The 27188-nt window shown below is 34.9% G+C and overlaps 1 protein-coding gene across 1 annotated transcript; it reads right to left on the bottom strand.

The window, feature by feature from the left end:
* Positions 1 to 1780: 1780 nt before the first annotated feature.
* On the bottom strand, positions 1781 to 25871 carry LOC140145368 (protein dispatched homolog 3-like; the record flags this gene model as incomplete). The annotated part of the gene is made up of 6 exons (XM_072167117.1): positions 25491 to 25871; positions 19380 to 20459; positions 14718 to 14858; positions 5107 to 5222; positions 3239 to 3510; positions 1781 to 1941 (listed from the first exon to the last, which is right to left on the bottom strand). Coding segments are annotated over exons 2-6 (1740 nt in total), but the record flags the coding sequence as incomplete, so codon positions are not given.
* Between the last annotated feature and the right edge of the window lie 1317 nt (positions 25872 to 27188).

The following is a 27188-nucleotide window of genomic DNA, read 5'->3' as shown; positions in this document are numbered from 1 at the left end:
TACACCAGACATATCGAATTGCATTCTGAATATGATGAATGTCCTTCTAATATCAAATAATTTTGATTTTTTGAAATTCGCAATATAATACAAATTTGATGACAAATAATTATTAAAATTTGATATTTTTTACATTTTTACAAGTCCTCAAAGTAAACTTTATAAATCTAATGATATGTACTTCAATTGTATGTAGCTGGGATGAAAAGCTGATGATCAATTAAAAATTTAAACCTTTCATATATATACATTTTTTCCCCAAAAGACCTAAATTTGTTGGTGTTTTGGGGGAAAATCCATATCTTCAATACGAAAGGTCAAAATTTCCAATTGATCGTCGGCTTTTCATCCCTGCTATATACACTTTAAGTACATATAATTAGATTTATAAAGTTTACTTCAAGGAATGTTAAATATCAAAAATATTAATTTTTAATCATTTGCCATAAAATGTGCACTATAGTCCAAACTTCAAAACATCAAAATGATTTGATATCAGAAGGATATTCTTCGTATTCAGAATGCAATTCGATATGTCTGATGTGCTTTTATGTCCCACAAAAAATACTGTCCAAACGTTCATACCCCAGCCTTTAACTAGTGATGAATCTCATATATTGCTAGCCCAAAACATCCCACATTTTTGTAAGATTTCTGAATTGTTTGATTTTAGAACAACCAATCAATCCAATCCCACATGTCCCATCCCTAAAAACCTGGCTGCAGGCCTGATGCAATCTAACATCTAGTGATTCTCAAACCATTTTGTTGTTGTTTTGTCTAATGCGATTCCATTTGTGATGCGATCAAGCAAAATGAGTCTGATGTCGATCAAATCATAACTTGTTTTTTCATTTTATTACACGAGCCAATCTCAGAGCTTAATTTTGCTGAAAACCCATCATAATTAGACTTACGGTTCCAGAGACATAGCCATTCTAGTGTTGCTCAGAACAATAAAATACAAAAGAAATTGAATACTTTATTGGCTATATCTCAAAATCATTATTACCGATATCCGACTCATTTTGCTTGATCGCATCACAATTCATGGCAACATTAGCTTCCCCATATTTGCGCTCCTTCCACAATTGGGCTGTGACTACAAGATGACAACCCTGACTTCACTCCCACTCTTGTGTGCTTGTTTTGGACTCATTCAAAAAATATTTCTTGATAGACCAATTTACTTCTACCTGCACTACTTGGTACTGAAGTCTTTTGGTAACACTCAAACTAAGATTGGTAGGACTTTTTTTAGCCCATGGGGATAGACCATAAGTCAGCTAAACACCACCTTCATTAGGGAAATGCAAGTGTAACACATATCCAGTAAAGTATGTGTAATCGCGTAAATGCCGACAAATTGCATTATTGGGCTATTCCATTTGAAATCTACACTACCCCTGTGGAAGATTTTGGAAATATATTCCACAGGGGTGTATGAATCTCAAATAGAATGAACACATTACGCAGCTCCATTTGAATTTCATACACCCTCTGAGAAAGATTCAACCTGAATCTTTCACATAGGGAGGGTGGGTTGCAAATGGAACTGCCTAATGTGTTCATTCCATTTGAAATTCATACTCCCCCTGTGGATGATATTTCCAAAATCTTCCACAGGGATAGTGTGGATTTTAAATGGAATAGCCCAATTCTTTGTATGCTCATATTATGAGCGAGGATTGAACTCTGCACAGGCATCGGCCTAATTCAAGCTCGCTCACAGGGCACAAGCACGGAACTTTCTTGAACTAGATGGTACCTTCCCCCTTACCTGTGATGCCATGTTAGCAGCAAATGCCCCAGCAGTTGTCACAGAAGTAAAGAACGTTGCAGTACCTGCTGTCTTCACTGTGTAAGCCATCCGCAGTTTGGAGTCATAGATGTGATCTGCTTGCCGAAATGTGTTGACAAACACAAACACATCATCCACACCTGTCAATAATAGAGCGAAAACATAAAATTAGTCAATGTATTGGGCTATTCCAATTAAAATTCACACTACCCCTGTGAAAGATTTGGGAAATACCTGCCATGCCACAGAGGGAATATGAATTTCAAATGGAATGAGCACATTAGGTAGCTGCATTTGAAACTCACTCTCCCTCAGGGGAAGATTCAGATTGAATCTTTCTCAGAGGGTGTGTGAAATTCAAATGGAGCTACCTAATGTGCTCATTCATTTGAAATTCATGCTCCCCCTGTGGCAGGTATTTCCAAAATCTTTCACAGGGGTAGTGTGATTTCAAATTGAATAGCCCATTATGCTATACGGTGAGGTTATTGAGATTCATTGTTTTTGTCATTTGGTTTTAATTGTGTGTCTTTATATCATATTTGTTTTGTTTATTTCATTTGTTTTAATTCAAACTACATTTTAGCAGTGTGACAAGTCACATTTTTGACATTTCATGATTTGAATAAAAATGTAAGCACTAGCCAATAAGCTTTAAAATGATACCAAAATTATATACACAACATCAATACTTTTCAAGATATGGATAATTTTGTAAATGATACCTTCAAGTTGATATTTTTGTCAAATTACCATTCTGAGCAATGGGCTGATTAGTTTCCTGCCTTATACAGGATAGAATAGGGATTATCATAGTTCAATTGTTAATCATTGATTAAATAAACCTCGTTTTAGTAAATAAAAAGGATATGAAAGTCTACTTTGTCCCACAGTCAAATACCATTTAATTAAGAATTCCCAAATGTGATTTTTTTCATTGGAATGTCATCATTAAAGGCCTGTAACTAAAAAATATGCCTGTGACTTGTTCCAGGTTTTGTTGGAGCTGGTCACAAATACGTAAATTTTATACACAGTGGCTCAGTTAAAAATCCTTCATATTGTTTAACATTTTTATAACTGATTTTGCAACTCCTATTGATAGGCTCCAGACCTGCTAGCAAGACACACTGACTTAGCATTTCTTTGATGGTGCATTCTTGTATTTCTTGTTTAAACTGAGTAAATCATTCAATGTTAGACACTGTTCTTCCTTGATGCCCAGAGTAAGTTGTTCAGACAGCCAGGCTTTAACCTGATTGGAACTGGCAGCCAGGTCTTTGTTATCTGCTGCATCTGGCTCATAGTTCAAATGCAGTAATGAAGAGATGGGATAATTTTGTTAAATTGAACCAATTCTTGCACCAGAGTCAAAAACCTTAACCATTGAGCATACGATGCGCATGCACTACTTCCTCTGTATTCCCTTGTCCTTACCTATTCCAATCACCACAAATGCCGATACCAAATTCAGCAACCCCAGTGCATCAATACCACACAGCACATGAAACACAAAATACGCCCAGGCAAAACTGAGTAGAATACTGACAAATCCACAGATGGTGAGCCAGATGGAGAACGATGTCAAGATGAAGAGGAGGATGGTGATGCTGATGATGCATGGAATGGCTAGCATCAAGTCATGATGGATGGTTGTACTCACTTCATAGTCAAAGATTTCTGTGCCACCGTAGAGGACGAGTACTTCACTGTGAAGAGGAAGGCATTCAGAGAATATGTAATTAATTAGCTATTTAAACTAGTGATCAAGACTGGTTGCCTTCCCTTCATTATTTTCTTATAATAATTTGTCATAAAATTTGTATTCGCCCCCAAAAAAAACAAATTTGTTTCCTGTAGCGCGCATTTCGTTTTTGAAGGCTTATTGTGCGCATTTGAAAAAAAAATTCACTTACAAAGGAAAAAAAAAGAAGAAAAACCCGAAAAATCACAAAAAATAATACAAAACACTACTGGAGTAAACATTAACACATTGCACAAACGTGTTTAGTGAAAAACTACTGGAGAAAACATCACACATTTTTTTAAATACTTTTTTAATTTGCAGGTTGAAAGGGGATCATGAAGAAATATGATTTTTTGTGGGTGTCGGAGAAACCCACTGTAAATTACTCCCATTCCAATTCGCATTAAAAAAGTTCAAGGCATGGATTTAAAAAATAAAAAACCGCATTTCGCATTTGACTTTTTTGACCTGCTACAGGAAACAAACATGTTTTTTTGGCCTTATATCGCGAATTTCAAAAATGTTGATGTCGCAGGGATTCAAACCCAAGACCTCAAGCCACCTTGCAATTATGAGTCAAAGTGTTAAACCGCTGTGCCACTGTACCCATGTTCTAACATGTTAACTTTGTACATGTACATGTCAAACAATTTTAAACATCTGAACATGTTAAAGATTAACATGGAAAGATTAACCCTATTTTATTACCCCCTATCAATTTCGTGCCATATGGCACGAAATGGCTTAATATGCATGTAAAAAATTATTTACACAAATAAGGTCTTATCTTTGGAATAGTTTTGATAATTTATCACTTCTCTATCAACAAAACACCTTTTTTTCCTAATACAACTACCATTAACACATCATAAAATGGTTTAAAATGTTGAAACCTGCATATTTTGACCATTTTAGGCCAAATTTTGCCCTAAAAATAGCCCAAAAATGTCCATAAACTTTTTAAATATGGTCCAAAGTAACTCGGATTTCTTTTTATTATATGTAGAAACACGGCAGTGTATTTAAAAGTGCATAAAAATGCCACATTGATGTACTCATACACTTCAAAATTGTAAATGAAAATAATTTTTTGATCATATTTGGCTATGAGCTCATTAATTATTCATGAGCTAATTTGCATAATATTTACATAATTAAATATTAAATTGTTTTTCTAAAAGCTTAAAGTCCAAGCTTGCCAATGGTATGCCACTTATTGGTTTTTACCCAACCAATAACACTGCAACGCAGTAGTTAATATGATACCTCCACACCACTCAAATATACCACTTTTGTGGGGGTAATAGAATAGGGTTAACACTTCAACATGCTAAATCAAATTATCCAAACATGTTAATAATTATAATACAATATTTAGTGTTAAATGATTAACATCCCCTTCTACAGTGTATTCTATATGGCTTTAATAAAGCTTTGGGTAATTGTATACAGGGGTCATGTTATTGGGAATCAGGGGGTAATAATAGGCACATTTTTTAAATTTTGACCCCTAGTATGACTCCTGTTTGTAGACCTATCGCAACCTCTGATTGCATACCTTGTTGATTTCTTCTCGAGGAGCTTTACGTAAGTCTCAATAAATTTCTTATACTCCTGGAACTGTTCATGTGCGTCGAGGGATGTGCTTTCATCTATCGGCTTGCCAAAATACACCTGGACAATGAAAAAGATTTAAAAAAAACCATTCATCAGCAATTACACAATACCGTAAAACCCCGTCTACAAGCATATAGTGTGCTTCTGATGAAAGCTACATTAATCCAGTCGCCATTATGGAGTTTGAGCAAATAAATTACGGATCCAAGCATATACAAACAAGTATTATTTTAAGACCGATCAATTGTATTGGTATATTAACGCTTGCTTCAAATTAATTAAGCTTTTATAAAAAACACTATTATATGCTTGTAGACTGGGTATTACGGTAGTTTAACATCATTGTCTCCTGAGCAAACTTATGTTATAATTGTTATTTTTTCCAAAAAGATTGCTCATTTATGGCTTTAACCCTGGCCTATTTCAGCTCAACTCTGTCCTACAGTACATAGAATTTCCTGATTGTCTAAAGATTTCTATGACATTTCTTTGAACTACTAACATAACATGTTTAACGTTGTGAACACATTTAATCTTTGTGAATTTATGCATTTCTCTTCTACCTCTTTTTTTTTTTTCCAAAAAAGATTATGGCCTTAACCCTGGCCTATTCCAGCTCAACTTTGTATTACATGGAATTTCCTGATTGTCTGAAGGTTTTTATTATATTTCTACTATTCGTAGAAGTGATGATGTAACAGGATTAACTACCATAGCAATAGGTTAAAACAATTTTTTAATATCACACTTCACTGTATGTTCACACAGTATCTCTGCATTGAACCATATCATGCTGATCACTCCTGTACGATTAGTATCTTGTTTTATACATGTACATGTACAATGTACATGTAGCTATAAAAGTGCCATATAGGGGTAAATCAACATGAAATAATGATACAGGGTGTCCCAAAAACAAGAGGCCCCTCATTGCGCCCTCTTTTTCTCCTATTTCTGAAAAGTTGATCAAATATATTTTGATATGTAAAGAAACTTTGAGTCGTTAGCTTGAATAAACCAAAACAATTATATCAATCGGCTCACAACTTTTGAAGTTATGCTCTTTTAAAGAAATGTACCTGTTTTTCACTTTGTCCACGGAGAAGGTTTGGCTACTTCAAAGATTGAAAAGGAGTACACATACCATGCATGAATATCACACATTCCTCAATGATAACTTTATAAAATAACTTTATTTATGGAATGGGCTTTACCGGTGGGTTTATGGGCAATGGATTTTGTTAATAGTGTCATTAATTTGTGGGTAAAATGGATGCCGAATGAGACTTCTTCTGCTTTACTTGCAATTACTTAGTTTTTCTTGGTTGTTTATGCCTTTTGTTTTATTCTGTTTCGTGCTTTTTTTTTTTTTTTAAATTTACAATATAAGTCATTTATCTTTTTAGGATAAAAGGTAGCCCTAAAAGGCTGTTTGGTTTGTCTTTGATTCTTCTGAAGTGAGTTTACTGTGCTGCTCTGCCCTCTACCTGGTTGCCTCCTTGGCGAATACAGGTTTCAGCCCTGGTCCTCATTGCATCAATTGCATTGCGTACCATCCTTGTGCACCGGATACTTGCAAATGCATTCAGTAATACGTTTGCGAAGATCTTGGATATTGCTACAAAGGAAAAAAATCAAGTGGTGTGCAGTTTGGTGATCGTGCAGGCCACTCCACAGCATGAGCCATCCCAACCGCTCTGTTTACTATCCGTGGACAGAGTGAAAAACAGGTACTTTTATCCAAAAGGGCATATCTTCAAAAGTTGTGAGTCGATTGAAATAATTGTTTCGGTTTATTAAAGCTAACGTTTAAAGGTTTCTTTACAAACCAAAATATATTTAATCAACTTTTCAGAAATAGGAGAAAAAGAGGGCGCAAAGAGGGGCCTCTTTCTTTTGGGACACCCTGTAGGTACATGTAGATCATGGTGTATAAGGCTTTAGCCATGTAGCAGTAAAAAACAAGAAAAAACGGGCTAAAAGCACAACATTTTTTTGACCTAATGCAATGTCTAATAGTCAAGGTTAACATTCAGCCAAGCAGATATGTCACAAATTGTGGTTCAAAATGTCATATCAATCAATCAATCAATCAATCAATCAATCAATCAGACAATTATTGTGAATATTTAGTATGACAGCACAATTTTCTCAGACAAATATCCAGACAGTAGAAATAATTGTCAAATCAGTTATAATTTCCAAATCAGTTAGACACACTAAAGGCCAGGGTTCAGGTAAATGATTAGGTATTTAAACAGTGACTAATTACTGAATTGATTAATTCAAATTAAACAATTTGTGAAGTGGCCATGGGTGCCACCATTAGACATGTTATAATACCACCAAGTGAGATGTAATGGACCATGATACACAAAATAAAAAGCCATATTTTGAGAAATTTCATGAATGTTACTCAGAAGTTACCATTGTTGACTGTTAGGTATTAGGCTATATGGTGATTATGGTCCAAGGCTTTAATTAGGCACTTGCCCATTGACAAGTTGTAACATTTAAGTTTGAAATCTTGGCATAACTGAAGGTCTTCAGTGAATAAAGACCAAACAGCTAAATTTATCCTGAATACCTTATAAATGGAAGGACTTCTGTGAATAGTTCAATTAAACTAGTTATCAGTCAATGAAGTGACCATGACTTTCAACAAACTACAACAACCCTGGTATAAAAACGGGTATAAAACAAATGATGACCAACTTTGGTTATCAATTAAGCTTATCTTCATACAGTAGGACAAAAGACAGAAAAAAACTTTAACCTTGACTGAAATTAATGAATGGCTGTACTTTTTGAGACAAGGTTTTCCAAGAATACAAGGTATATGTGGACTTAATCTTGACCAAATTTATAGTACTATATTTAAGAAATAAAGGGTAATGCATTATCTTGAAAGATGTATAAACGACATTAAAACCTGGTCAAACATGAACGATTTAAAACTAAATGAGGACAAAACGGAAGTAATCCATATCACATCTCGTTTTAGACACAATTCACCTTTACCACCTGTTCAAATTTGTGACTCATTTATCCAACCTGTAAATAATGCTCGCAATCTTGGTGTAATTGTCCAGAATGATCTGAGAATGGATTCTTTTGTTAATAACATTTGTCGCTCAGCATCTTTTGCTCTGTATAAAATTGGCCAGATCAGAAAATATCTTGATAAAATTGTACTGAAATGCTTGTTCACGCTTTTATTACATGTCGCCTTGACCAATGCAATAGTCTTCTTTATGGTTTACCCGACTCACAGATCTCCAAACTCCAACGAATTCAAAACTCGGCTGCCAGATTAATTTCGCTTACTAAGAAAGCGTGATCACATTACTCCAATCCTTCATGATTTACATTGGCTACCTGTGAAATACCGCATTATATACAAAGTTCTCCTCCTCACTTATAAATGTATTAATGATCTTGCACCTGTCTATCTACAAGAACTCATACAGCATTACACGCCTCCACGTAGTCTTCGATCGTCAACACAATTTCGTCTAACTAGCTCATCATATTCTACTCAGTATGGTCATCGCTCATTTTCTATTGCTGCCTCTGAACTTTGGAACAGTTTACCATTACATGTGAAAAACTCTCAGACTGTTAATCAGTTTAAAACATCTCTGAAAACTTATTTATTTAAAATTGCATACTAATGTTTATTTGTTATGTTTTTGTCTATGTATAATTTGTTTAAGCGCTTAGGGACTTTGGTGTAAAGCGCTATATAAGCATGGTTTATTATTATTATTATTATTATCCTTTACGAAAATAATGTGTCGAGGCAGTAAAACGTAAATAATGGGTGAGGCGCAGCCGAACCCATTATTTAAACGTTTTACTGCCGAGACATTATTATGCGTGTAAAGGATAATGCTGCACCCTTTATTTCTAATTCTATTACCACAAAATAGTGTGATTCAAAGAGAAAATGTCACATTTTTGCCCAAATATTTCAAGTTGTTTTCCTCAAGGTGGAGTGCCTACGCGTAGCCAAAGCGTAAGTGATAGCGAGTATTGCAGAACGCGTAACCAAGTGTAATGCTTTGCGTAGAATGCGTAACGACGCTAATATACTGCATCGCCCTTTGCTGTGCGCTGTGATGCGAGAAGAACATAAAGTTCGTTGCCCTGGGCACTTTATTGCTAATTAATGGTCTTTCACGTGACGCGTTTCAACAAATCACAGTGCGCGATTTTGAATAATGGGTCGTGGAGGTAATAGAATTCTATACTATGGTGTGCATCAATCGTTTTTGAAACTTGTTTTAGCAAAGTTCTTATATTGGTATGCAAATACACATACACCCACACACCCCTACATACAGAAAAGTGATTGCATATGGTCATTTTCACGGTAAAGGGTGTAACTTTGGATTTTTAACATTTTGATCCGTAGTTTTCTAATAAAGCCACAGAATTCCATGATTTTTGGCCACATAAGTCATCTAGTTAGCAGCTACCTTGGGTAGCATAATCATCTTCGGGAGTTACTGCGTTCAGTTTTAGCAGGCTTAAATGTACCTAATATTGCCATTTTGAAAAACAGTAAAAAACAGTAACATTTTTGTAAAACCCTGTGTTTTCTTCAGTTAGTTCATGGATAATTTTTCTTATCCTGAAAGTACGGTCATATGTTCAGTAAACACTGCCACATTAGATTTAATTGTGAACAGCCCTGTATTTTTGAGAACCGGACTTGATATTTGTCGTTTCGAGGCTTCATTTTCCGTTAACAATTGTTAACAAACTTTGTGGGTATAGCTTTGGTTCATAATTCTTGGTTATTTCTTCACTTCTTCTTGATTCATAACAGTTGATATCTTAACTTGAAATGGGTAACAAAAATTAGTTGATTTGCAAGCTTTTAAAATTTTTATAAAATCTTGACTTCAAAGAGCCGATTTTCCGTTAACTTTTTGAAGCCTCCGAAACAAACTGTTCAGCAAGCTTGGGCAAATATAAATAAAAGAGCTCATCCAATCTATTTATCAAAATGTAGCAAAGTAGATCCTCAAGTCACTTGTTTTTAAATCATGGAGATATATATCACCGTTTGAAAATGGGACCCAATACAAACTTTCCGTTAACAATTGAAGCCTCCGAAACAAATGAAGCCTCCGAAACAACAGTAAACTTAATTATCATCTATGCATATCTAAATTGGTATGTTCCATATTGATATCTGCATTGTAATTGTTGCATGATATGTGCAGAATGTCATAAATTAAAAAAAAATTGATATTATGGTTAATGCTTGAAAAATATACTGATATCCAAGAAAGCCCGTTTCGGAGGCTTCACATGCAAATAACACCATACTTAACAAATGGGTGAAAAAATGATCATGTTATAAATCTGCAATATCTGCCGCATAGAATCATTGATTCAATACACACAAGAAAATAACAGCTTAGATGATCCCAACAGTGTTGTTTTCAAAAAAACTACTTCTGCCATGTTTAACCATTGTAAACATGAAGCCTCCAAACAAAAAAAATGACTTGCTGTGATAATTTAATTTTTGTCACAACTGAAATTCAATACTTAGAAGCAAAGCATGAAAATTGGTAATTGTGATATTTTTACCTATTTTTTCATGTCAACTTGTAGTAGTTAGCCAAATATTTTACTTTTATGATCACCTGTGTTGTTAACTGAAGCCTCCGAAACACAAATCGCTTGAATTGCCAATTCTAAAAAATAACTCCAATTTCTGTGAAACTTGGCTGGGAGGTTCCTTTCATCAAGTAGTATTTGTACATGAAGTTAGACATTTAAATTATTTTAGGAACCCAATTAAAACTTAAAAAATATGTTTAAGGTTGGGAAATTTCCATTGCAAATGACCCTTGATGTTAAAAATTTTCAAAATTGCAATTACAAACATAGCAAAACATGGTATAAAATTTAACTTATATCTGTTGACTTACTTTGGAATGGGATTTCACATGTATTCCAGCTTTCATGTCATAATTTTCTGAGCTTATGTAAAATACATTTTTTCTTAGATTTTAACCAAAATGTTATGGAAATGTCAAATTTTTATCAGAAATCAAAAGGTTTAAGCCTTGAAACACTATTTTACTGGAATTTAAGTTGCTTCTATGCATGATTACAGTAAACAGAAACATATTTAAGTGGTTTGAAATTTTGACCCTAAAAATCAAAAGTTACACCCTTTACCGTGAAAATGACCATATAGTCTCTTACCTAAGGGGAGAAAAAAAGTTTTACAATTTTTTTTAAAAACAACAACTTTTAAATACATGTTGTTGTTTTTTTCTTCAAATAATGTACCGCCCGGATGTACCGGTACCAATTTTATAAGTTGTATGTTATTGTAATGCACATGAAGCCTTTGACCATGCATTCGGTCTCGGGATCAACTAAATTTTGGAGAGCTAGTCTGTACGCCTTTTTGCTATACATGTAACAGCCCTACAGCATGTACCAAATCCAACCACTTTAATCCCATCATAATTACATGGAAGTACCAAATAATAGCCACTATGATAATTGCCATTTCCTTTATAGATAGCATGGATTGGTGAAATCAAATGAGACTCTATTGGCCATTGTGCCCAGGGGACATGGGAGCCATAAAATATTACAAAAATGGGGGTTTAAATCGCCAAAACAACTTGCCAAAATCTTCGCAAGATTTTAAGGCATAGACATTTACTTTTTTTTGGCAATTTGACAAAAAGAAATTAAAATGCAATATTCCGTCAGTTTTTAGATATCTCGTTTTGTATCTGAAGTGACATATCCTGTAGCAACAGCGCATTTCCCTGTCCCAAAGCTTTTCACAGAAACTCATTCAACTCAAAAATGTCTGACAAAATAGGTGTAGAACAGTAGATATCTAAAACATAACACTGCATAAAATGGGTATACTTATCTGTTGGGGGGTCCAAATCATGCATGTGGGGGGGGCCTTACTACTGTTTATGTGAAAAGGTGTGTGTATATACTCATGGGGATCACAAAATCTGTGATTTTTTAGAAAAGGGTTGCCGTTGACTCTACTTTCCTGATTGTGTTTTTAATAACCTGCTTTTTAAATTTGGTGTAAAATGTTTTTGTTTTGGGGTGGGGGATTTTGCTTACAAGTACAAATGGGTGAAATTTCAGTGGGTGCATGGTGTGAAAATATTTCGTCGTACATAAACAGTAGCAGATACTTGAGTGTCCCACATGATTATCCTACATGCCAACCTGTATGTATTTCCTTAAGTTAAGGGCTCTTTTCCATATTGTACATACAATTGCACCGATTTTATGCAAGGTATTTGATTATACGTAGCTATTTTTACCAATATATATGGTAAAAATAGCTGCATCCCCAGCCTATCACTGATATCCATGCCAGAGGAATTAGCACAGCATACATGTACATGTAAACCCCATCTTTTCCTTTTTATATTTATCATAGTGAGTCAGAGCCATGTCTAGCTTGGACAACGTTTGATAAAATATAAATCTTCATACTTATATCTAACACCCAAAGTTCACATTCAGAGCACTTTTAAAGTCAAACAACTCCCTATGATGAATGGCAGAGTATATTTTGATATCAAGTTTGCATTGAGGAAGCTGTGTATCCTCAAACCTGAATTTTCAGTTTGAATCACAAAATGCAAGTCATAAATGTGTACGAACTTGAACCTCATGTATTGTGGATTTTCAATGACCAAAGGTGGACTATTATAATTGTATGCCAATATTTTCATTTTAAGATTATTTTTTTGCAATTTGCAGCAAAAGAAACAATTGGAGATTTATCAATTGCTCTGCAACTAATGCTGCTCCATACATGCAATGTATTATTGACCATTTTATGTGTCTTTAATTTCACAGTTGTGGTGGCTGGATTTGCAAAATGCGAGAGAAAAAAAACTGTGAGAATATAAGATTTTATAAGGAGGATTTTGTGATCCTAGCATCCTCTTTTTAAGACATTTTTCATTAGGTATCCACAAAAAAGCTTATTCCCAAAATTTCAGTTGATTCCAAGCTAGTTATGCATGATTTAGTGTATTACACTGCTCCATAGGCCACTGTTGTAATTCAAATTTGGCGATATTTTTGCTAAACGAATTAATCTGCAAGAAAGTTTTGGTACATAAACATTATGTAGCCACAGGTAGCCAGTGGTATAAACATGTCAACTTTTTTTGAGAAAAGTGGGGGGATGAGGCTGTGGATCACAAAATGCCTTTTTAATATGGTGTACAGTATTTTTTCAATATCTTCACTAAAAAAATTGGACCTTATGTGAAATCATTTTAAAAATAGAATATTTTACATTATATGTTCCAAAAATATTGGACCTAGATGTATGCTTCTAGTGGATTTTTTTGTGTGTGTGTGGGGGGGGTGCTACAGGCCTGTATATATGTACAGTGTTCAAAAACATGTTCATTGTCCTTCAGCCTCTTGGTTGTATATAGTGCCAGTTTATTTCAATATATACAATGCAGTAAAATAAATTACTTTTAAAGATTCATTTCATCAAATTGCCTTTAAACATTACCTGTCAAAATAGCCGTATGCAAGTCATTATTTGCTATTTCAATAAAAGCACACCCGTGACAAATGCAAACTGACATATTCATGCAATTAAAGAGCGTATTTCATGAACAGTGAGCTTATTACAACTGAAGGCATAGCTTCTATGCAATATTAAGCATGTTACATCATTAAAGTAATGATAACACTAGTGGATTTCTCATGAAAATATTATATGTACATGTACATATAGAACTGTGGGTATACACGTATTATCAGGGCTCATGCTGAACTTTCCATCGACCCAGAATCATATACATGTACATGTAGGCCATATACTTGACATGTGACGTCATTGCCCGACAGTATGCGCGCAAATTAGTTTGCTCAGGGCACATGCATTTTAAATCGGCCACACACATTTCATATAGTACAAGAAAGCCATTGAACAGTGTAGCGGTCCGTTCAAGCATATCGATTGACCAGCCCCTTGCCTTTGTTGATAAACAATGTCAAGTGGTCTCTATAGGACAAGTTGCTGAGGTCAGCAACTGGCTTACCAGCATTTCAACAGCCTCTGTGGCAGATGAGATATGGAAAAGAATTTACTCTCTTTGGACCCAAAGGCTGAAAGTAAATTTTTTTGACAATACATGTATGTAAATATGATTTGCTGGGAGTGGCCTTCCCACAAAAGCAGCAACATATTTGGCCACTAATTCTTATGTATTTCTTTATTTGGGCCAGCCAAATTGCCCTCCAAATGGCTTATCTCCAAAGCTGTACCCTGGAAGGGGGTGGCAAAAAAATGCCAATATGAATAAAAAGGTAAACTTTTTGTAAAAAAATTTGAAAGTCAACCCTTTTTGATGGGAAATTCACAAAAGGTCCACTTTCTTTTTAGTAAAACCATTGAAATTTACCCTTTGAAGGGAGAGTTCACAGAAGGTCTACTTTTGAATCTGCTGCACCTCCTCCCCCTCCCCCCCCCAAATAAATCCTAGCTACAGGCCTGCTTACCTCACTTCTGATGAATGAACTCTTCCTGTTGGTGCTATTCATACTAGTATCCACAAACCAATAGAAGGATTCATGCTGCATGGCCCATGATAGAGTACCATTGATATCAGCTTGCTCTGAACCAACACCATCATACTTGATCTGAAAATCATCAACACCAGAAACAGAATGAATTATTTTTGTACAATCTACAGTTTTCAGCATTACAATTTGTTCATCCAATCCTACAGGATGGGACTAATGTTGATATAATATTGGATGGCTGAGCATGATACCATAACATATCGGATGAGTCATAAAAATATCGGACGAGCCAACGGCAGTTCGATATTTGTATGACTTAATCTGATATGTTATGGTATCATGCGAAATAAGCCATCCAATATTATCATTATTATGTTTTCTTAATTCCTAATAACCCTGAAAACATAATAATGAAAATTATTGTATTAAAGACATAAAAAAATGTCAAACTGGTCAATATCACTGGGGGGGGTAAAATTTTGATGCTTTGATGCTGATTTACAGAATTGCATAATAACCTAGTTCCTAGAATAAACAGTATTTGCAATGCAACACATTTTTAACCTGTATCTCAAAGTTATAGTCTACCCATTTTGTCAAATTCCACATAATTTTCTGAATTCAATGTTGGTTTGTATGAAATGTCCAATTTGACTTTCAAAATATTATGGTTCAACTAGATGTAGGTAATAAATACATGTATGTCTCCTTTAATTTACTTCTATTGGCAAGTACTGGGACGCTAATAAATACATGTAGGTCGAATAAATGCTATTCAAATCTGGTAAACATACATTGAGAAAATCAGATGTACATTGTAGGCCTATATTGTGTTTGTTTTTAAAACCGGTCTGTACAGTATGTATACACTTGAATTTTGTAGACTGCTTTGTCATTAGGGGTGGATTATGTGTACCCCGGGGTGAATTATAGGGGGGCAAAGATTTTTGGCAGGCCAAAGGGGGGCAAGCATTTTTGGCAGGTCGAAAGGGGGTCAAGCGATTTTTGGCAGGTCGAAAGGGGGGGCAAGCAATTTTGGCACAGATATTTTGGGCACCGTTTCTATATTACGCCCTAAAAAGGCGTGGGAAAACGTTCTGAACACGTTCAAATATGCAAAATTTCCTGCTTCGCTTTCGCATTATATGTTAAGACAATTTAAGGTTTTAAATTCGGGTTCCCCAAAATCTTGCATGTGTAAGGGGGGGCAAAGATTTTTGGCACGCCAAAGGGGGGGCAAAGGTTTTTGGCACGTCGAAGGGGGGCAAAGGTTTTTTGGCACGGCCAAAGGGGGGAGCAAGCGATTTTTGGCAGACCATTTTGAGAATTCACCCCCCCCGGGGGTACATAATTATTGCACCACCCTTATGCATACATGGACAACTCATACTTTCTGGCTGAATGAATACTGGGCTATTCCAGTTGAAATCCATACACCCCCTATGAAAGACATGACCTTAATCTCCCACACAGGGAGTGTGAATTTCGAATGGTAACCCAATGTGAAATTCACAACCTTTGCTCGGAAGATTAAGGTCATGTCTTTGATGTGATATAGGGCATGTATACATGCATTTCAACTGGAATATGCAACATCAGGGAGGCCCAAACACTGGCCAGCTTCAAAAAGCTTTTAAAAACCCATCTTTTTCCAATTTGATCCATTTCTTGTCATTGCTATTTCTTTCTTTGTTTTCTCTTATTGTAATGCGCCTAGAGCTAAAATTGTATAGGCGCAATATAAATCGATGTATGTATGTATGTATGTATGTAATAGCCAAATGTATTGACTCCAAACAATTCAGCACAAAGTTGGGAAACTTCAGATCCTGCCATTGTTAGTAATGTTAGGTATTGAAAACAATAAAAAGCAGTAAGGATTTGAAAGTCAGGTCGTTTTTTTAAAACTTAAATATGTACAGCTTTATTCGATCTGCATTCTGCTTGACTGGCTCATATATCAAAATTGCAGTTATGAAACAAGAATATAATAGGCTATGCCAGTTGAAATCCATACACCCCCTATACAGACCTTAAACACAGGGAGTGTGAATTTCAAATAGAGTCACCTATTCAGGTAACCCCATTTGAAATTCACACTCCCTGTAGGATATTAAGGTCATGCCTTTCATAGGGGGCGTATGGATTTCAACTGGAATAGCCCTACTTTTTGCACTTGGTGTACATGTACATTTTGTACAATATGTAGACTGTAGTACAATGAACCTATACTATTACATAAAGCCAATTTATATTTAGAATAATTACCTTGGCAACCTTAAAATCATTCAACCTTACCTTGCAATGTCAGGTCAAGTTCTATATCCAATAGACAATGTGTGTTCACTGTGTTGATACGTGTAACATACAGGGTGTATCAAAATGATTGTTACCGGGATATGTAACATTTTCAAAAATATATTAAAAATATAAAATTGCTAATTAATATAGTTTTGTATTAAACTGAGCTCAAAAAGAAACTTATAATTTTTTACAACTTGTGAATCACAAGGTCATATCTTAAAATACTGTCATGTCAATCAAAATGAACCAAAATTACACGAAGGATTACCTTAATACTCTACTCAAAACACATGTCAGTAACCAAGCAGTTGTCCAACTGACACAACAGCAAAATGCACTGTCATGGGACAGCTTCCTGGACTTCCTTCACTTTCACAGCCCAACAGTTGGCACCCAGGACAAAAAAATCTGTGAGAATGCACACAAGATCCTTGCACAGATGATAAAACGGTGCTGCTTTCTGCTTTTCATACACCTTTTTCATGAAACAGGGCTGGGCTGTGAATGTGGTCCAGGAAGCTGTCCCATGTCAGTGCATTTTGCTGTTGTGTCAGTTGGATAACTGCTTGGTTACTGACATGTGTTAAGAGTAGAGTATTGAAGTAAATCGGTGTGTAATTTTGGTTCAATTTGATGGACAGGATTTCAAAATATGACCTTGTGAAAAATTATAAGTTTCTTTTTGAGCTCAGTTTATATACTGCACCAATAAAGTATCCTTACACTTGGACAAATAATCACAATTTCAAAACTGAACCATATTGGGGTAAATTTGTTTTTGTAATAGATGCACTATTTAATCCTGCACATTATGACACCACATTGAAGCCAATGTGACCTCAAGAAGTAAAGTTACAAGCAATTGAATAGACAAAGGTCCCGTTTTAAAAGTGACAAATTGGCCTATACAAGGCGCAAAAAGATTCCAACAAGCGCAACAAAGAGACAACACAGTTTCTGCAATGAAACTTTATTTAAAGCAGTATTCATTTCAGTTTTTACTTCTCTGTACTTTTCATAACTTCCATTTTATTTGTCAGCTCTTTTGGTTTCAGTTTTCTTTTGTTCCTTTTTAAAAAAAAATTAAAGGCACACACAAATTAGCCATTTACCACTCTCAAACCAAATGTCTAGTCCGTGAAGTTTTGAATAGGCCAGTGTGTCACTTTTAAAACGGGACCTTCGTCTAATCAAATGCTTGTAACTTTGCTTCTTGAGGTCACATTGGCTTCAATGGGGTGTCAAAATGTGCCGGATTAGATAGTGCATCTATTACAAAAAGAAATTTAACCCAATATGGTTCAGTTTTGAAATTGTGATTATTTTTCCAAGTGTAAGGATACTTTCTTGCGCAGTATAGAATTCGAAAGGGGCATATGTTAACTTATTGATCTAGTAATCTGAAGATAATAGGTTGATGCATCTGGGAGCTATTGTCAGAAAAACGAAGATCGACGTAATCATGGTTTTACTTTTACATGTACACACCCCAAGATGAATAGGTTCACTGCTTGAATTATTTTAAAGGTATTGCGGCTTTAAGTTATTACAGCTTAGACATTACTCTCAACCAATAAATATTGATTAGAACATGTACATCATGAATGAAGAAATAGGCAAGGGAAAAATAAAACATTTCCAAGATTTTCGACATATCATTCTCACAAGGTATTTGTAGTAAAATAGAGCTTTGAAATGGTGCGCTATGGATCCAGCGTTACGATAAAAAGTGTAAAAACACCTATTTTCCTTGAGTAAATCACATTTTATAATCAATTATAATTGTAGTTGGATTATAGTTGCATTTATAGTTGCAGTTTTAGAATCATGTAACTTCTGAACAGATTGTGCTATCTTTATGATCTGAAATTCTTAGAGATAAATCTTGCAACAATTAACCTCAAACTGGTACAAAAAATAGTACTGCAAAAATGAGAAGTCGTCGGTACCAATCATTTTGATACACCCTGTATCTTACATCTTACATAGATCTAAAGAACTTTACAGACAGACTTTTTATTCGACATAGAATAATTATTTGATATGACATATCTATGTTATTTAATCTATTCCAGTTCTATTTCTTGTAATGTTTAAGTTCTAACGAATGTTTGATGACATAAAATCGATAATATATTTCTACCAGATGTTCTATGTAACACATTATCGATTTTACGTTATCAAATATTCGTTAGAACTTAAAAATATTACTGGAAATGGAAAGGGGAATAGAGTAAAATAATGCAGATATGTTACATCAAACATTCTACGACGAATACACAGAGTCTGTAGCGACCTTAATTTTGACAACCTTAACAAACGAACAAATCTTACCTTGTTCCCAACTTTCGATGGATAGAAGTACGTCATCAGTGAATTTGGCGGTAGACAATAGTTGTACACATCCAAAGCAGGGTCACGATACGAATCCGGATTACGCGCACAGAATCGTGTGAACCCTTCGTGATTCATTATGCTCATCTCCACGTCGTGTATTGTTTCCAAACGTTCTTTCGTGAAGATATTCGGATCACCTTTACCCTGTGCTATGTAGACGAGCTGAAACTTCCACGAAGTTGTGCGATATCTACGAATCGGAATGCTTCTCCTATGTCTACTCAGGGGTTGTGATTTTGGCACCCCTTTTTCCATATCATGAATACCATTAACTGGTGGTGCGTTGACAATATTCTCATAATTTTTAAATAGTTTATTGTTGTACTTGTTATTTCCTAATAAATTAGTGTCGCGTATATGTTGTATTTCATCGTAATTTATTGCATCGTTATTAAGTATTGCATCATCCCTTTCTGTCAAGTACTTTTTTGCATCAACTTCATTGTCGTCGCTGGTGGTACTCCGTTTCATAATTCTCCTCAGATACGAATCTTCTTTGGCAAGATTAAAGGCGTCTAGTCTTTCTGTCGATACGTGATTCGGAATTTGAAATGCGTCGAGTGATTTGTCAAAGTATGGCGATGGTTTCACTACAAAGACGCTGATACCACCCAAAGCTAGTGATACGGACACTGTAACACCTATCAAAACCATACTAAAAATAGTACTGTTGAAAACTCTGCCTAGAAACATCCAAAAAGGTCCTATTCCAAGATGAGTAGGTTTCAGTGTTTCTTGTATGTGAGGAATTGGTATACCTCCCCCGGTCGGCATGCTGCTTGCAGATTGAGTCGTTGCTCTGGCCATGTTTTGCGAATTTTGTAATGTGGATTGATCCATTCTGCTTGCTATTTGGTCCAGTTCTTGTTCATTTCTATACACGAAAGTTGCATTTGCGTCTTCTTGCGATGAGAAGGACACTTCGTTTTCCGCCGCGTCATCTGCAAAAGGGCCATCTTGGCTGACGAAGCAGAGGACCCCCGACATGGTTGTTGCTTATACAGGCAATGGAGTTCTCTGAAAAATACAAACAAGAAATAAAGACACCACAATTAAACCTGGATCATTTTGCTTCTACATGTACTTAGTTGCTATGTCATGGTTAATATTTGTGCCTGCACAACCTGCAATGAATGAATATTATTGACTTTCCCAACAGTGTCCAAACATGTCATACGTGTATTTATGCATATTACCTAATCATAATTTGCAAATAATGAGATTTTTTATTGAATACACAAAATGCAATTAGGATAATTATGCGCATAAAGATTGAAGCAAACATATATGTTCAATGTGTTCAATGTATTACAGAATCAATGCTATTTGTGCATTACCATTTTTAAATGTAAATAATTTCTTCCTCTTTGTTTTGTTTTGTTTTGTTTCTTTCTGCCATGCCAAGAAAAATAGTAGAAAACAAAATTGCTTTTTTTTTTGCAATGTCAAGAAAATATTGGAAAACAAAATTGCCCACAAAACAATGTAAGAATCTCACATAGTGAATAGCCATTTTTCAAACTAAAACAACCAACAAAGAAATAAGTGTCTGTGGTATATAATGTAGCCAGTAGGTTTCATAGAAAATTGAAAGAAGAGGCAAAGAAAGAAACGGCGAAAAGGGAAAAAAAAAGAAAAAAAGAAAGAAAAAAGAAAGCAAAAGGGGAAAGAAGTATTCATCGCTTTAAAAAATGTTGGACGGAATCAATAGAAAGAGGGTTCCCAACAAATGTTTACTCCATCGGGGTATTCTATTGAAACTTATTGAGTATGGTACTCTAATTACCTCTTTTTTTAAAGTAGTAGCTCTAGGTGGGCAACTATATATGAAATAAATTTGAGAAAATGTCGTATCATTTCAATGCATTTTGATCCTTTGAAATGACAAAGTAATTGACACTGACTGTCATAATCTTAGGCCTATCTAGCTTTGGCAAAACAGGTTGCATAATTTCATTTGTTTGCTACATTTTAAAGGATAACACCATGTCATTCAACAACAATAAGGAAGTTAAACTCTACAGCAATAGGAAGTTGTTGCTGTCTGATCTGTTCATGAACCTTAATTGTTTTGTTGCATGGTTTTTATATTAAAAATTTGAATTTACGGGCTATGTACAATGTACGGCCTTAAAAAATTGTTTGATTGGCATAACCCGACCAACCCTAAAAAAAAATAGGTTAGACCTTGTCTTTTTTTTTTAAAAAAAAAAAAAGTTTAAAAAAATTTTAAATTTAATTTAAAAAGTTTTAAAAGTAAAAAAAAAATCCCTACCTACACTATTGTTTTTTTATGTTACGCAAATCAAACAATTTTTAGGCCTAATTGCAACGAAATACCATTGATGACTTTGGTTTTATCATTTTGTCTTACGTTTACTAATTTATGTCAAAGACAGTCTCCTCCACCCATTACAAATCTGCTACACAATATTCAGTGTGGAGGTGAATTGGAACTATATGTTTTGTCCCTACTGATACTTAATTCAATTTTAATGCTTTAAATTCTGTCATGTGGAAATGCATAATGAAAATTTACCATGGTAACTGACTGCTGCGTGAAGTTAAAGCTTTTTTTTAAACCATTTTTATTACTTTTTAAAAGTGTGAATAGTCACCAAAAGATCTGTTTTTCTCGTGATAATTACAACTGATTTGAAAAAGATTATTCTTGTACATATGTAGACGTGCCTACAGGTACAATTATAGAATGATTCAAGTTGCATTGTACAAATGTTATGTGTACATGACTACATGTATAACAACACAATACAATGAGCACTCAGTCTTTACAGACATATGATCTTGCTGAATGTTTTTGACATCTAGATGTACATGTGTACCATGGGCCATGGCCTTACTAAATTAGTTCAATGTATGTCCATGATTATACCGGTACGGCGGTACTTGTGGAAAATAAATTGAACTTGAAGTACTATCAATTTCATATTGATTTGTATCATGAACATATGGTGATCATTATTGTACAATCTAAAACTGATCAATATCAAAATTTGATTTTGTTTTTGTTGAGACAACAAATGTAGATACAATTTAGAAAATCCCATAGGAAAATTGCCGCAAAATGACTTGCACCCCCATCATACCCAGTGCCCCCCATCATTGTGCGCGGAGTACAGTGCGCACATCGGAAAGCACTACAGTGTGACTAACAGGTGCATCTCATTGGACCATTAGGCCTATTTTCAACACATATTTCAATACGGAACACATGTATAGGCCTATTTCAGCAGAACATATTTCCGGGGCCTCCAGAATGGTTTATTTAAACATAAAAATAATCAGTTCTATAAGGCCTATAACCGCGTTTGCGTTCATGTTTCTCCCGATTTATTTCATTAGTAACGGCCTATATTCACGTCCAGATACTAATTTCGGGTCTTCTAATGTGGTAGCAGGACAGGGCTTGGAAGAGGCGATTGATGGGTTTCCAGAATATGGGTACTAAACTACCGAAGTAAGCATCACAGCTACTAAACAAACAGAGTTGATTAAAAGTTGTGTCAAGTTGGGTCAAGTGATCATTGAGAAACGCATTTCATAGTAGTTTAAAAGGTCAGGGCAGGTATATGGGTAAACAGGTGTTGAGTAATTGGAAATAGGCCTATCACGAGAAGTCGAGAACCGCGAAATCGAGTAATTATATATTTGTAGCCACAAATTTACTAAGGCTGGCATTTTGGCGGGCTAGCGGGTACCGCCGAGATTACATTTTTAAATTTTTTTTTAATTTTTAATTTTTTCAGTTTTGTAGTGTCCCTGGACCTAGACCTAAATGCTAGGATCATTCATGGTTGACCTAAAAAACAACAAAAAAATCCAAGATGTTTTGTATTTTTAATATGAAAATTGATAATTTGTATTCATGTCATAGTCTATTAATGATTTCAAAATGCATTGAATTTGAATTTTTTTTTTTTTAGGTCAACCATGAATGATCCTAGGTCTAGGTCCAGGGACACTACAAAACCGAAAAAAATAAAAACTTTAAAAAAAAAAAAATTACTGTTCAAGCATGACACCGTGTAAATTTTGGAAATATGTAACATGCCGCTAAAAATCCATGATGTGAAGTGAAGTGAAAAACTATGTTAAATGTCTAACTTTTTTGTGTTGATTTGCAAAATTAAACAGTGATTATTTAGCAGTAATCAACCAACTTGTGTCACTATCCTTCTGTACGGGTGCGAGTCATGGGTAATCACCAAGGACATGGAAAACAAGATCAATGCCTTTGCAACATCTTGCTACAGAGTCATGTTTTAAACATCAAGTGTGTGGATCGGATCCCAAATGAAACCATCTACAATCTGACCAACACCACTCCACTGGTTGCCAGAGTCAAGATTCATCAACTCATATTTCTCGGCCATATACTGCGTCTTGAAGATGACGAGCCTGTGAAAGAATATGCCCTTTATATTCCACCACATGGGAAGAGGAAACCGGGACGGCCGCGAACACTGTACTTACAGTATGTACAGCACCTCCTGGGAGATACTGAAGGGATGCTGCAGCCAAACAAAATTGTTTCGCTTGCCCAAGATCGCAACAGTTGGAGAAAGCTTGTACATGTAGTCGCCTGCTCCGCAGCTGACTGATGATGATGATGAATCAACCATTTATATTAAAAGGGAACACTCAACAGGTAAGGTAGAGCAGCATGAATGGTGGCAAGACCATGCACAATCCTTTGCTGTGGGCCCTACGTTCATACAGTGTCTGCCATTGTACACTTTGTTGCCTCTGTATTACACTGCTCATCTGTTGGTTGTACATTGTAGTCGGCCATCACAAACCTAGCAGCACGCCGTTGGACCATGTAAATCTGGGCAATCAGGTCCTGCGTATGTGGATCCCACACCGTAGATGAGTACGGTATTCCAGTGTAGGACGAACATGTCTTGTAGGCCTGTTCCTTGACCTGGGGGGAGCATTTCCTCAGATTGCGGCGGAGAGAGCATGGAAATAGTCCAATATATATACCGTAACACAGATTTTAAATTTTGTAACACAGAGAAATCATGGCTTTACATGCAGCCGATCACAATGGGTAATCGCATAAAATTGTTGTTAAAATTGCACTTCAATTCAATTTCAAATTACATTGTGCCCAACCATTTCTGTGAAAATTGAAATTTCATCCAAATTTAAGCATTATCAGCAAAACAAATAACAGGAGATTGCAAAATATGTAAATGCTGGTCTACCGAAAAAGATAGCAGCCTTCTTGTAGGCTGCTATCGTTTTTTCGGTAGACCAGCAATCCAGCATATTTTAGCATCAAATGCGTAACCTTAAATAAAATTGTGTGCAAATTTGAAGGTAGAGTCCTTGAGTTCTAGTTGTACAAAAAAATGTAGTAACTACAAATTTCGAACGTTTGAGGACTTGTTCTCAAGTTGTAGCTATACTCCCGTACCTGTACCTGTGTCACTGATGTATGTCATAGTCTAGACTGTGATTGCTCAACTTATTCTACGCATCAGCTTTTGTCCAAAGAAATTTAAAAAAATGATTTTTGAGTGATTTTTATGAGCAGCGAAAAGTCCACGATATATGACCTTACTTTAAAAGCCTCCAGCATAGGCCTACTTTCCTGCCTCTGCGGCAAGCGGCAGGGCGTTTCAACCAATGACATGCCTTGATTGTGTCCGTTTGTCTGCAATACGTGTGCGCCACGCCGCTCAGCGGCAAGCGGCAGGGTAGTATGAAACCAGCATTACACTTTAATTTGATTAGACATTCATTCTATACACGGAAAATCGTCATCCACTCACTGTTGCAGTTGTGTTCAATCATCATGTCATTCAATTAAATATTTTACTGCAAACAGATATATATGCAGTACATACATGTGCGGATTTGAACAAACTTGTGTTCTTCTTCTTCTTCCTAATATTAGTGCCTCCCTTGTATGTATGAGTATTATCACACTGCGTACAGACAATCTGTACTTATTTTCACTCTCTCTGCTCTGGAACCTAGAGTAGATTATTATTGTATTTTAAAAGTGTGTACACTTACCAAAACATGCAATTTACCCAACAATAAATGAGTAGATACATCTGTGTGATCGTCAGTCGACTCAAGGATAGATTACTAGTGGTTTGGTGTATCCGCTGAACACAAAAAAAGTCTACGGAGTCACACAGCTGCACAGGCACAGACAGTGGTGTCAGTGATTGTAAAAAGTGTGGTATTTTTGGTAAGCTTACTGATGACTTGATCATTCCTTTCCAACCACACGCTGCTTGGTTACTTTATCATACACCGCTGATTGGTAACATCTTGCAGATAATTACTTTAATTATAATCCCCGAAATCAATACGGTACTTTCAGCCCAGACACAAAGAACATTCTTTTCACATTATCAATCCATTTTCTGTGCAAATTGTATACTTCCGTCCATTTTCTTGTGTTTACATGATTGCCAGCTCATTCTTTATCAATTTCTAGTAATTGGTTCTAAAATCCCTTTCAGCCCTGCCTTTCAGATAGATAAAATCATATAGTGATGGCGCTGTTCTATGAACTGGCATGGAGAACTCAGAACTTCACTCCATCAAACTCCAATCACTTGTTGCAAAATGTAACCAAGTTTTGCAAACTTCAATCAATTTTTGCAGACTTCAATCATTTTTTGCAAACTTCAATCACTTTTTGCAAACTTCAATCACTTTTTGCAATGACTTCAATCACTTTTGCTGACTTCAAACATTTTTTGCTAACTGCAAACATTTTTGGTTATAACTTCAATCATTTTCGCTAACTTCAAACACTATTAACTAACATCAAACACTTTTCACTCACTTCAACAATCATTTTCGCTAACTTCAAACACTTTCGCTAACTTTAAACCCTTTTTTTACCCTAACTTCAAACCCCCTTTTTTTCGTTAACTTCAAACCCTGTTTGAAGTTATCGAAAATAATTGAAGTGCGATAAGTGTTTGAAATTAAATAATTTGCAAAAAGTGCTTGAAGTTAGCAAAGAGTGATTAAAGTTAGAAAAATGATTAAGTTTGTAAAAAGTTATTGAAGTTTGTATGTCCTTCATGGTAGTAGAACCAGAGAAGATGAGAATTAAATACATTTCAATTTTATTATTTTAATATTTATTTATTTAACTAATTCTAATTATTTATTTATTTAATTAAAAATTACAGTGGGTTTGTTTCAAGTTGTTTGTTTATGATTATTATTACTTATATAGAATTATTCTTATTATCAATAGTTATCATTTCTATAGTATTTTATATTATTAATTATTGTCCAATAAATTTTATCATCTCAATAATTGTAATCTATCATTTTATCCATAAATTGGGATCATATTATTATGTGAATTAATTTAACTGAATCTGAATGTAACTGCATTAAATTTATTTATTTATTTATAAATTGATTTATTTAAATCTATTCAAAAATAATTATTTATTTATTTATTTATTTATTTATTTATTTATTTATTTATTTATTTGTTTATTTATTTGTTTATAAATTTACTTGATTTTCATACCTGGTACTTATTTCATTTATAAATTTATTTTAATCTTTTATCTAAGGCCTAGAGGTAATAGTAGCAGTAGTACCGTAAAATGGGGTAACTTCGGTCACTTTGGTCGGTCAAATATGTTTTTTTAAATGATCATATTTTCGAACAGCAATATTGTTTTTAGTCATATATGATGTCAATTTGTTAAGAAATATCTGAGACGAAAA

This window comes from Amphiura filiformis, unplaced genomic scaffold (assembly GCF_039555335.1).
Source record: "Amphiura filiformis unplaced genomic scaffold, Afil_fr2py scaffold_236, whole genome shotgun sequence".
Classification (NCBI taxonomy): domain Eukaryota; kingdom Metazoa; phylum Echinodermata; class Ophiuroidea; order Amphilepidida; family Amphiuridae; genus Amphiura; species Amphiura filiformis.
This window is presented reverse-complemented; position numbering and strand designations above follow the sequence as displayed.